General features: G+C 39.6%; 1 protein-coding gene across 1 annotated transcript in view; it reads left to right on the plus strand.

Annotated features, from left to right (window-relative positions):
- The window catches only part of LOC142144014 (solute carrier family 12 member 9-like), a 174,517-nt gene that overhangs the window by 71,923 nt on the left and 89,889 nt on the right, over positions 1 to 12,705 (plus strand). Inside the window, exon 7 of the mRNA XM_075202355.1 lies at positions 3,173 to 3,330. Within this exon, the coding sequence (XP_075058456.1) occupies positions 3,173 to 3,330 (158 nt within the window). The remainder of the gene's footprint in view (positions 1 to 3,172; positions 3,331 to 12,705) is intronic.

Consider the following 12,705-nt stretch of genomic DNA (forward strand, 5'->3'; position numbering starts at 1 on the left):
ATACTACATATGGTTATCAGGTTATATTGTCAGTAGCTCATTTATTTTAGAAGAGTTTTGCCCAGTATTATATAGTATTGTATCATCTTTGCTCAAAAGGTAAATATAACTTATGCTCTCTACATAAGATAGTATTGAATAGCATTTAGCAAGCTGTATTCTTTGGGGACACATTCCATTTAGAACACAACATGAGTTATCTGCTTGTGAGGACAAGCCTTTCGATACCACTTATCTGAGTGAACCCTTATACATAATGTACCTAGAGTTATCCTAATTAGTTAGTTATCTGATACTATACATTCACAGCCATCTTAATTGCTACCAGGGCACAAGTTCAGCCAGCTGGCTGGCAGCAATGGCGGATGGTAGTCTGTTTGCTTTAAGTAACAATTTTGTTCTTAGAATGATCTTAAACTTATAAATATAGTAAATTAAGAATAGTTAATTTTTAGTATTTTTTTTTTTTTTATCCTTCCAATAAGCTTGTTTGTGCCCCCCTCCCCTGGTATTGAGTGTACTTCTATAGGTGGTATGCAGGTTGACGTGACTATGCACCTACAAGTAGTAATTGATAGATAAATTATATGAGCCTAGTTTATTTATGCATAAAATACCAGGTAGCTCCCTAACTCTAGTGTATTTGACTGTGAGTAAATAGCTGTCAGGTCATTGGAGGACTGCATGTAAGATCTGTATTTTGTATCATTTTAAGTACCTCCAATGTCATTTACATTGCTCTCATTATATTGGTCTCTACCATAATTTTCCTTACTCCAGTGGAGGGGGCAATGTGATTTTCATCATGTCATGAGTGGGTGGTAAAGGTGTTGGGGGAGGGGACTCTTCTCCCCCCACCAATTTCCAGAGCTGGAAAGTGCACTCATAAATAACATTTATTTCTGCACTTTTGATTAACAAGAAAGGGACTGAAATGTGTCACAATTATAGCTGTCACATCCTAATATCTTAATGCACAGTAATAATTCACCAACACTCAAGGACCTGTGTGTGTCATTCATATTTATATTTGTGTTAGGAGTAAAAGGTTTCACATTTTCTTGTATTTAACCTTTTACCTGCAGAAAGGGACCTTGAGTCGTGTTTAATGGTTAATACGGTACTTTAATGTGATTTTGCTTCCACGATTTCTTCTGTAGATTATATAAAATAGAGGCCTGCCTCAGACCTTGTATTATATCTAATAGTAAAAAATGTATAGCCCCTTCAAGGACTGCTACATGCTAATAGATGGGATAACCCGTAAGGTCATCTGGACTTTGATACATGGGTAGACAACATAGGACAGCATACAGCAAACCAATCTAATTTAGATACTCATTGTGTGAGCCTGAAAGGGGATGTCCAGATTCAGAGAATTCTTTTGTCCAGGCTTATTTATTTTACTTGTCCTTAGAAATGGCAACAGAAGAGCTCAGGCCCATGCATTGGTTGCGGCTATAAAGCAGATCTGTTGTGTCTAAGTGCAATGAGAATAAGCAAATATGCCCGGACAATAATATTGTTGACTTTCCCTTTAACCATTCAGCTGACTGATGCAGAAACTGTAACGGAACAATCACTATGGCTTCACGGATCTTCTTTCTTAACATCTGCTGTGGCTATCTATCTATCTATCTATCTATCTATCTATCTAGCACATTGCAAATCAGGTGGCATACAATACATTTTATTATTATTATAAATCCAACTTTAACAGTCTGACATTCTCCTCCTTATTAAGGGGCAATTTAGAGTTGGATGCATTTACGTCCAAAACGCAGACATCTAATGCGTAAGAGTGGCACATTTGCATGTTTATTTTATGTTGCACATATCTTAAGACACAGTACATGCAACTCGTAATAAACACGTAAAGACACTGCATGAAGATACGTATAAAGGCCATCAAGAAATGTTTTAAACGTATCCTGGTGTGGTGGCATTCTCAAGATGACATTCCATAACATCATCATCAACTTGATGAGTGAACGTGCCCGTCCCCTCCAAAAACAGTTACCTAAGCAATTGGGCTGGTTAACACTAATCAATTGAGTCCCCCCAAAAATGCGCTGCCCCCATGAAAAACAGCCCTGTGCTGAAAGCACTTGTGCATCTCCCAATGCTCTTGGTTGTTGGGGTAATACTGGTCTGCCATAAACTGCTTGTTTATACTGAGCTTGTCCCATCATCAACAGCCTGCTAAGACCTGTAGTGCCACATAGAAAAATACTGTAAAAAAAGCACACAACACACACAGTGTACAAAAAATGTATTATTTAAAATAAATACTACTCCAGTCCTTGTTCCACCACATTATTATTTACCTAATTCTAAAGGGATCCTCTTCTTTCTTAGTTCTAATACAAAGGGAGTATCATCATCATCATCATGATCATCATTTATTTATATAGCGCCAACATATTCCGTAGCGCTTTACAATTGGGGAAAAACATAGTAAACTAATAAACAGACTGGGTAAAACAGACAAAGAGGTGAGAAGGCCCTGCTCACAAGCTTACAATCTATGGAGTACAAAAAACAACAACATATGAATGGAAAAGCCTGCTTCTTTTAGAGACCCGATGTGAATGACATCTATCCACATCTATCTGACGTCTATCCACATCTATCTGACATCTATCCACATCTATCTGACATCTATCCACATCTATCTGACGTCTATCCACAACTAACAAATCTAGAATGGCATCGCTCACATTGGTCGAAACATCTGAAAGCCACTCTGATTTCTTAGCTGTACAAGCCCCCATGTAGGGAGGGAGTCAATGAACTGAGGTTCATTGATAAAATGTGTCAATGAAAAGGTGTATAGTATAAACAAGTTGAATGCTCTGACTGCATAATAAAAATATAATGGATATTCAGTTTCTCAACTCAATCCACATGGATTTTTTTTTCTTAAAGCTTACTAGTGTGTGAAATCATTTCTATTCCATAGAGGTGTTAAGAAACAAAAAATATGATGCAGATATCATTCACACCATTTAGGGTAGTTTACATTATTGAAGAACATGCCATATGCATTTAGTAGGAGGTCTTGTCATGCGTTCTTTGTGGTTTGGTAGTTGCTCAACATGCTTCCGAAGCTGTAAAATGATTGTAATTAAACTCCTAATATGCAGTGATTTTTATATCTTGTCATTTTTAGGACTCTCTTGCAGAACGATTACAGTTTCTTACAGGATATTAACGTCTGGCCGCCCCTTGTCACTATCGGAATTTGCTGCTCTACTCTCTCAGCTTCCATGAGTAATTTGATTGGAGCATCCCGCATTCTCTACGCTTTGGCAAAGGATGAGCTATTTGGTAAGTGCCCTTTGGGTGTGACTACATCAATTTAATCCACGCTTAGGAACAGTGAAGCACCTGGAAAATCAAAATAGTTTTATTCCACTGTCCTTAGTGATAGGCCTTTTGGGTGCAATTTCATTATATTGTAATACCTTCTATTAGCCTATAGCTGGTGGTATGTGCTTTAATACTATTTGTTTTTCATCCAAATATGCCTCCCCATAGATAGCAATAACAAATAGTTCACAACATTTTGAGACAATTACATTAAACTGTACTTTCCCACTACAAGTCCTTTACTTTTTATTTATTTCATTAATTAACTAAATTTGCTTCAGTAGCTTAGTCTGTTGTAGCAAGAAATTGGTTAAAAGCTGCGCGTGAGCAAACCTTTATTGGTTGTGCTAATGTGATGAAATAAAAAATAAACTATATAACATGTACAATTGCTGCTGTAAGAAAGATGTAACATATTCTTTTACTAAAAGTTTGACTCTCTTAAGCCTGAGGACCCCTCTGGGGGGTCTGTCTGCCAAGGCGAGTTCTTATTACTGTAGAGGAAATGAGTTCTCCTCCTTTTTAAGAACAAGCATTGATAATAACACAGCATTGCGTCTCAGCTTCTTCAGACCTCTTGTTCTGATTAGAGTACCCTTAGAGAGATTACCTCCAAGAGATCCTGGATTTTAGATGCATGCTTTAATTCCACGTACAGACTGAAAAAAGCTAAAATAATTTGCAATACTTAAAGCTCTTGCCAACGCTACAAGTGTATTTTAAAAAGCAAACGCATTTGAGATTTTTTTTTTAAATATATTTTATACATGTACACTTTACACGTATATAATGTATATATTACTTCTTGAGGTTCATCTGCTATGATGCATGTGTCACATATGGAAATGAAACCATCTTTTTAATACTATGTTGTATTTTGATGTTTCTCATGTATTGTATAAACTGCAAATTAGACACAAAACAGGTTCATACTTATATGTGATATAAAATTTGTTCTCATGTATACGCAATGTAAACAATTTATATTGCTGGAGGACTGTGAATTTATGTGTACCTGTCTCCTACATACAATGGAGACAACCATTTGGTGGGCTGAAACAATATTTATTAGAATGCAGTATATCCGTTCACTAGGAACAGAGATATCACAGACAAGAGACACTAACATACTTCCCAATAGTTACAAAAAGCTACCAATTTGTGGACCTCAAAATGAGGCATGGTTGGGCGGATTGTGGACGTGGTTGATTGGCTGTGTCATGTGTGGGTCATAAGTAGGTTATAGTTTGTCCAAATCTTTGTTTTTTTAAATGTTGGTAGGTGTGCACTTTACAAGTTCTTCCAACTCTAACTGGTCCTGCATTCTCTGTGCTGGTGGTGTTGGTGACTATGTGATGTGATGAATTGTACCCTTTGTCTAGATGTGACATTGTCCCCTGTCTCCACTTAATGCAACATTCATAGAGTAAGGAGCTCACCGTTCTCCAAGGTGTGGAAGGAGAGGCGCTGACTCAGTTACTGACCCGTAACATACTCTTATGAAGAGATATCAGGGCTGAACTCTCTGTTGAGACTCAATAGCCTGTCCAGGTGTGAGTTGCTCAAATCTGACATTGACCACCAGCCCCCAAGTGGCTTCCTGATCTGATCTGTCAAACTGTATTGCAGATGAGACAAGTCACAATCTTAGAGTTAGGCACCATTCCAGTATTTGGTAGTTGAAATAACTCCCACTAGAGGAGGTGATACCTGGAGATCGCTGCCTAAGTCATGCTGCACACTTAGGGACAGGATCAGCCAGGTCAACCTGAGAACAACATGCAACATGTGAAATGGCATGATTGCATCAATGTCAATTATTAGCATCACAGTAAATTCAGGCTAAAAATGTTCTTTGCTGCTTTCTCATCCTACAGCGCTGTCTCCTCAAACACAACAGCACTATTTCTTGTATATATTTCTTGTTCTATGTTACAACTACTGCGAGTGAGGTCCACATGTTACAACTACTGCGAGTGAGGTCCAAATAGGCAAAACTTCCCCTAAATTGCAGTCTGCCACAACATACTGCCTAAATTAGGCTTAATATTTGGACCCTTTTCACACTTTCTCTGTGTTCCTACCTGACTCTCTCTCTCTCTCTCTCTCTGTCTCTCTCCAAGCAGTTAATGTGGCTGATCGTTTTATAATGTGCTTTGCGTTTTTATGTTTGTCATATGCACGTGGAAGAGATGCTTCCCCATTACCATTGCTGTTAAGCATGTGAAAGGATTGATAGAGGTCTTGGACATGGGTGTAGATCTAACTGCAGACACAGGGCCTGATTTAGACGCAAGCACTTTTGGCCAAAGATCTGTCTCAGTTTGCACCCCGACTGAGATGGATCTCCTCGTTGCACCTCTCTGTGCTTAGCGAGGTGGAACGGGGGAGGTAGTGGGCGAGCCAGGCAATGTAAAGGTGTGCTCACGCTCTTTATATGCTATTTTGTGTTGAAAGCAACCACAGATAGGTCTCTAGGAGACGTATCTTTTGCGGGTGCTGTCAGCTGGTGCAAGAGAACTTAATGTATTAAAAAAGTAAAAAAGTAAAACATAATTAAAAAGGTATGCACCCCCTCCCAAACAGCATAACCAACCATTGTGCTCTTGGGTGGGGGGAACTATTTTTTTTTTTTTTCTAAATAAATTATTTAATTATCTGCTTTACAGAGCGCTGTGCATGATACACTTGCACCGTGGCCCATAAGGCCGATAAAGATGCGTGTTTGGGCAATTTGCAAAGTATTCTAAGTCGCATGGATCTAAAGATCAAGTGCCACTCTAAATACTGTATAACTTACGGGAAGCGATTTATACTTACGATTTCAGTGAAAATTGCGTCCAACTCTAAATGTGGTCCACAGTGTACAGAATCAGATGAATAACATCAGGCTCTCACCATAACATCCTATATTGCCAGGGGAGGTCTGGCAAATTTTAGCCCGGGGGGCAAGACTCGACTAAGCAGCCTATTAGGAAAATTTTAAATGTAAAAAAATGCAGGTGGCCCAATGATCCAGCCCAAGGTAGTCCACTATGTGACCGGCACAGGGGGCAGATGCCCCCCAGCCCAACCTGCCCCGGCATATTGCTAGCTGGATTAGGGCTGGCTAGATTGCTTGATTAGTTTAAGTTTTTTTTTTATATTTTTTTGTCCCATTGACTAAAAGGTAGTATATATATGGCTGCACAGAATATCACTATGTTGTATTAAACAAAAACACAAAGGGCTATATTTACTAAGCTGCGGGTTTAAAAAAGTGGGGAAGTTGCCTATAGCAACCAATCAGATTCCAGCTGTCATTTTGTAGAACGTACTAAATAAATGAAAACTAGAATCTGATTGGTTGCTATAGGCAACATCCCCACTTTTTTAAACCCGCAGCTTAGTAAATCTAGCCCAAAGTGTCATTTATATGTACAGCAATAGAAAAGTAGACATTACACCAAAAAAAAAATTTATTTTTGGAAAGAGGAGGGGTTTTTTTTATCATTAGCATATGCTGAACAAACTGTTTCACATTGATCAGACATCATAAGTCATTATTATTCCAAGATCCTGACATTCTTGAGTCAAATGAAGTATTGAAATATCTGATTTTTTTCTCTATTTCAATTCAACAAATGTTACTACAGCACAGTCATGCTGTGTTCGGCCACAGTTCCATTATAAGATCCGGTTTTCATAAATCAATAATATATATATATATATATATATATATATATATATATATATATATATATATATACACACACACACACATATATATATATATATACACATATATATGTATAAATAAACAAAAACAGACATAGGTCCTCTGCACTCACCATGTACAGACTGGGGTGCAAGAGGGGGTTGCCCACATTGTATAGACAAGAAAACAGGGATACTCTGCACTCTCCAAACACATAATTAATGCTATATCAAGTATTGTTCTATATTAAAAACAGGGAATGTTAGTTCCACATATTGCAATATATGTTAAGCTGACCAACTCACGCCAAAGTCTTCCCATTCTGGTCAGTCCTAACATGATCAAATGCTATGCTATTTTATCTGGGCTTAAGGCTTACCTGCACACAGCTTTTAAAGGCAAGTCTTTCCCAAGCACTAGCAGCCATGGGAGACCTGGGACTCACCTGACACAAGTTGGAATTAATTAATGTAAAGAATGGGGTGCAAGAGTCATGGGACTTACATTGTATAAACAAAAACAGACATAGATCCTCTGCACTCACCATGTACAGACTGGGGTGCAAGAGGGGGTTGCCCACATTGTATAGACAAGAAAACAGGGATACTCTGCACTCTCTGTCTATATATATATATATATATATATATATATATATATATATATATATATATATATATATATATATATAAATTAAGGGTAACTTGGCAAGATGAGCTCCCCTCCCCCCCCCCATAAAACAAACAGATATTCACATATGCAACACCAACACATACTGAGTAATATTTCAACAGTGCTCGAAATACATTGTTGAATGGATTTTTCAAGAAACATTTCTTGATTATAGTGACCATGATCATTTGCTGCAGTCATGTTTAATCATGTTTAACAGTTTACCAATTTTAATTGTGAGACAGGTGGGTATTGTGGCACTCCCTTCTACCTAGAGGGAAATTGCTTTAATGTGATGGACATTGAGGGTATTCTGGAGTAATATGGTCAGAACTACGGCTATTATGCAGCAGATTGGGATAATGTGGTGGGCGCTAAGAATATTGTAGGACATACTTTTGAATATTATTATCATTCTTTACTTTTAAAGTGCAAACATATTACACAGAATTTTACAGAGATTCTTTTCACATCACGTTTTGCCCAAATGGAGTTTACAATTTTAATTCTCTACCCCGTCTGCTTTTTGGACTATGGGAGGAAATCATAGTATCTGTAGGAAACACAAGAAAACGCGGGGAGAACACACACATGCCCTGGTCAAAATAGAAGCCATGGCCCCAGCCAGTTGTGAGGCAGCAATGTGAGCTACTGTGCTATCGTATAGTGAATAGTGGAGATGTTGTTAGTGGTGTAGCAAAGTTATATACTGCCTGGAGGCAATGTAATTTCTTTGTGCCTTCGTTAAGATAGAGTGGGCTAAATTATAAGCAGTTGGTAACACATTGGCACAAAGTGACCAGCTGATTATTTGTTTCATGTGTCAGGAACATGGGCATTGTGGCAGGAACATGGGCATTGTCAGTATGAAATGGCACGGATATATCTTTAGACAGCGCAAAGTGACCACCAACCTCTCCCTTTCCCCTTCAAACACACTGACAATTCTGTGCGCACTACTGTTATGTACACGTTGCTCCACCTTCACTGGGGACTTCTATTTCACACTTCATTCATGTGTGTGCTTGTCCACCAGGCTAAAACTTGCCAACTCTCCCAAGCAGCAATGAGTCAATTACAAAAGTCCTCTTGGCACAGCCCGGCACTGATGTCACCAGGGGGCTGGCACTTGCACATGACTAACACTACAAGCAGATAGTTTTTGTTACAAGGTGCTTAAACTGTTAAATTGGGAGTTTCCAGACAGTTCAAAAGCAGGTTCAGGAGATGCAACATACCATGAACTCTCAGAAGACTGTGAAATTGTACCAATCTACTGCATAGTCAGGGCCGGATTAACCATAGGGCTAACTGGGCTACAGCCCAGGGGCCTATGGCATCCAGGGGGCCCTTGAAAGTGCTCAGCAGCAGCATTGATCGGCCGGGGCGGGGGCGCCCCCGGCGCGATCAGTGCTACTGAGCACTTTCACTGCGGTCCTTCTCCGGCGCGCTGTAGTCTCCTTACTGAGGAGATCTCGTGAGTCTCATTCTTACGAGATCTCCTCAGTAAAGAGCGTACAGCGCGCCGGAGAGAGAGGTGGGTGCCGGTGGGGGTGGGAGGGGGGTGGGGGCGCGGATAGCTCGGATCACGGGGGGGGGGGCCCTCACGGGGGAATGGAGGCCCCCTTAGCCCAGGGGCCTCCATTCCCTTAATTCGGCCCTGTGCATAGTAGATATTAGTCTATTGTAAACCAAGTGCTACTGTTTAAACACTACTGCTTGCACTGTGCAGTCTCTACCATACCCACACTATAGGCACAATGCATCCACTGCAGAGCTATTACCACATCCACTGTGTAGCTACTCTCACATACTACAGAGGCAGTATGCATTTGCATTATAGCTACTACCAAATCCACTTTATAAGCAATATCCCAGTATGCATCCACTGCATAACCAGTATTTGAAAAGTATGTTCATTTAAGTCACACGCGAGGGATCCTATTGAGCAAAAATGAAATGCACATAAACCAAAACAAAAAAAACCAGCATGCCATTTTCAAAACAACTGTATCTTACATAAATGCACATCACCACAAAATTAGATATGATGCACCCAGATAATATAAGAATAGGATGAAAAACATCTAACCATGAGTGAATGTGACATGCTTGGAGACCCTCCTAGACTCTTCCACTATGCACTGTATGATAATAACATTGTATGAGTTGATAGCTGTACATGTCAGTGTGCTCTGATTTATTTAGTGCGTATGTTATTTTTAAACTCCTGACACTTTCTAATTAAAGTTTTCCCCTTATCTGTTCTTCCATTTGAATTAATTTCTCCCATCCTCTCCAAGTGCGGCTCACTCATCCCGCTGGACGTCATTGTCAAGTCCTCTCTATCCTTGGCAGAGTCTCCCAGCTCTCACTTCAGCGATAGGAATATCAATGCTTTTTTTTGTCTGGCTTTGGTAAGTCAGCGCTGTGCAGCAGTGTCCATCTTCTGTCCTTCTCTCTGACAGCCTGTTGCTGAAATCCTGTCTTGACTGTCTGTGATAATAAGAAAACAGAGACGGGGTGCATTAGTGGTAAGACTCCCATTCTTTGTATGCTCTCTGAGCAATGGTGAAAATATATGACAGCACCGATGTCCCCAGCTGCTATGAAATACCTTTCTTTGGCTTTCTGGGGCTTTGAGAATTTTGTAGCACCATTTTTCACTTGTTGCTTATTTGGTTCAGACCTGTGCAGAGAATAATGACATTTCTGACTCTGAGAAACAAACCACTGGGAAGGGGAGATCTCCCTCTTACTAACAAACAATAGATTCACCTATTTTCAAGATCCTGGTTTCCATGGGCTGCTTGGTCCGATGAAGTATTGTATTATCACATTTTTGTTATAATTCAAGAATAATTTAGACTCATCACAGCACACCATGTTGATATCTGTGCTGGCTGAACTGGTTCTTTATACCAGCTAGAAAGGAATCCTTAACACAAACATTACTCTAGAGTCTTGTATATTTTGTTAAGAAAAAACCCTAATGTTCATCTCAGCGACACAACTGGGATGCTATTTTACATGATGAGGATGCTACATATTAATGCACATTCCAGTAAAATAAGTGCTTAAAATACATATGTATTAAGCAACAGCCCATTTGGAGTCCTAAGAGATCAGCATCAGACAGAAGACAGACGTGCCGATTGCAAATTCCTGCAACGGGGGATGGAGGATTCCTGTTTGATCGGATCATTAACCCTGCTGATTTTGTTTCTTTATTTCTGGGGAAATATGACTTGAAAAGTATAATACAATGGTTTTGCACATTATACTGTCATTTAGGTTAAAAAGCATGGATATAAAAACCAGACAAGCAGAACATTGAATCAGGTCTATGAATGGTTGCAGAAAGCGGCATTGGGTAATTTATAGGGGAAGATAATAAACTCCCCCTTTTTTTTCAAAAGTATAAATCACCTGGCTGTTCTGTAGGGTCTTCTGAACGCAGCAACTACCTGCACTCCCGCACGATAGTTCTTTATTTCAACACACAGTGGGGCAAGCTGGGCTGGGGGGCAGGGGCGCATCTGCCCCCCAGGCCAGTCCCATAGTGGGCTACCTTGGGCTAGGTCACTGGGCCACCTGCATTTTTTTCCATTTTAAAATGTTACTAATAGGCTGTTGAGTCGAGTCTTGCCCCCTGGGCTAAAATTTGCCAGACCTCCCCTGCACATACACCACACCTTTTCGACTGCAGAATCTTTGCATATACTACTTTATCTTCCGGTCGCTGAGCTGAAGATCGTACAACCATGTACACCGATCATTCTTCACAAAGTGACCAGCTGATTATTGGTGTTTGTGTTGGTACAGGATGTGGGGGCCATTTGCAAACCAGTAAAAACATGGGGGATGCTCTAGACTTTTTTGTTTTGCACAAATCTAACTCTTTTACCCAACTCTTTCTCCGCTATGAGCATATGCGACTTTTTCTTCTGTGCTGATGCTGTACAACAGTTTGAGGGATTGCAGTCCTTGATAGGAATACATATGTCACCAAAAGAAATAACCACTTTACATTACTGCCTGCTCTCACTTTTAGACCACCCCTTTTCCTTTTCTTTCTTCTAAAATACTGCTCATGGAAGACTTGTGTATGTCTTAAATAAGTCATGAGAGTGCAGGGATATCAAAACTGTTTCATATGTTGCCTTTGTATGTTAATGTTTTAATTCCATTGATTTTTTTGTAAAAAACAACAACCACAACAAAAAACACATCAAAAGAACAGTCCAGCACCCAAGCAAAAATTTGTTAAAGGACACGCCGACGTTATGTTTTCTTATATGTCCAAAAAGGATCTAAAGACATACTTTACACCAGTAAAGCCCCCCAAACTGTGTGCTCTTCATGACATGAAGTTAAAATGTCTTATACAAAATGTAATTATTGTTTTTCCACAGAATCACACATAATTATAGCTGCCTACACTAAGCATGGAACATTGTGGTTTGCCCAGCCACGCACCACATGTTGATGTTGTAAATTACCCATGTACCCATAAAAACGGTCACAAGTGTGAAGAAACAGGCACATAACATCACAAAAGAAGAAGTAATGGCAGGAACTGTTTATAAATGGCTCTTATTGGGTCCAGTCACGTTCCGTTATGCAAAAAGAGGTCCTAGAACAACTTTCACAATTACTATTGTAGATTACAATATGATTACAAAAGTAAGCGCTTTAGGAGCTCTCTAAATCACAGAAGTTGGGTCTCTCCCATATATTGGTGTATTTCACCCCCTTTAGTCAGTATGTAGTTCCCAATATACTATCAGGCAGCTGTATCTTATATTTGTACAAACACATCACATTTCTGGTGTCTGCCAATGGAAGCAGCAAAATGGATAGGAGACTCTGTAAGTGAGCAGCCTGCTGACCTCAGCTCAGGACAGCACTTTTCTTTGACTAAGTTCCCATTTTATAACCATACCCCAAATATCTAAAATTGTAAC

The sequence above is a fragment of the Mixophyes fleayi genome, chromosome 3 (assembly GCF_038048845.1).
Source record: "Mixophyes fleayi isolate aMixFle1 chromosome 3, aMixFle1.hap1, whole genome shotgun sequence".
Lineage (NCBI taxonomy): Eukaryota > Metazoa > Chordata > Amphibia > Anura > Limnodynastidae > Mixophyes > Mixophyes fleayi.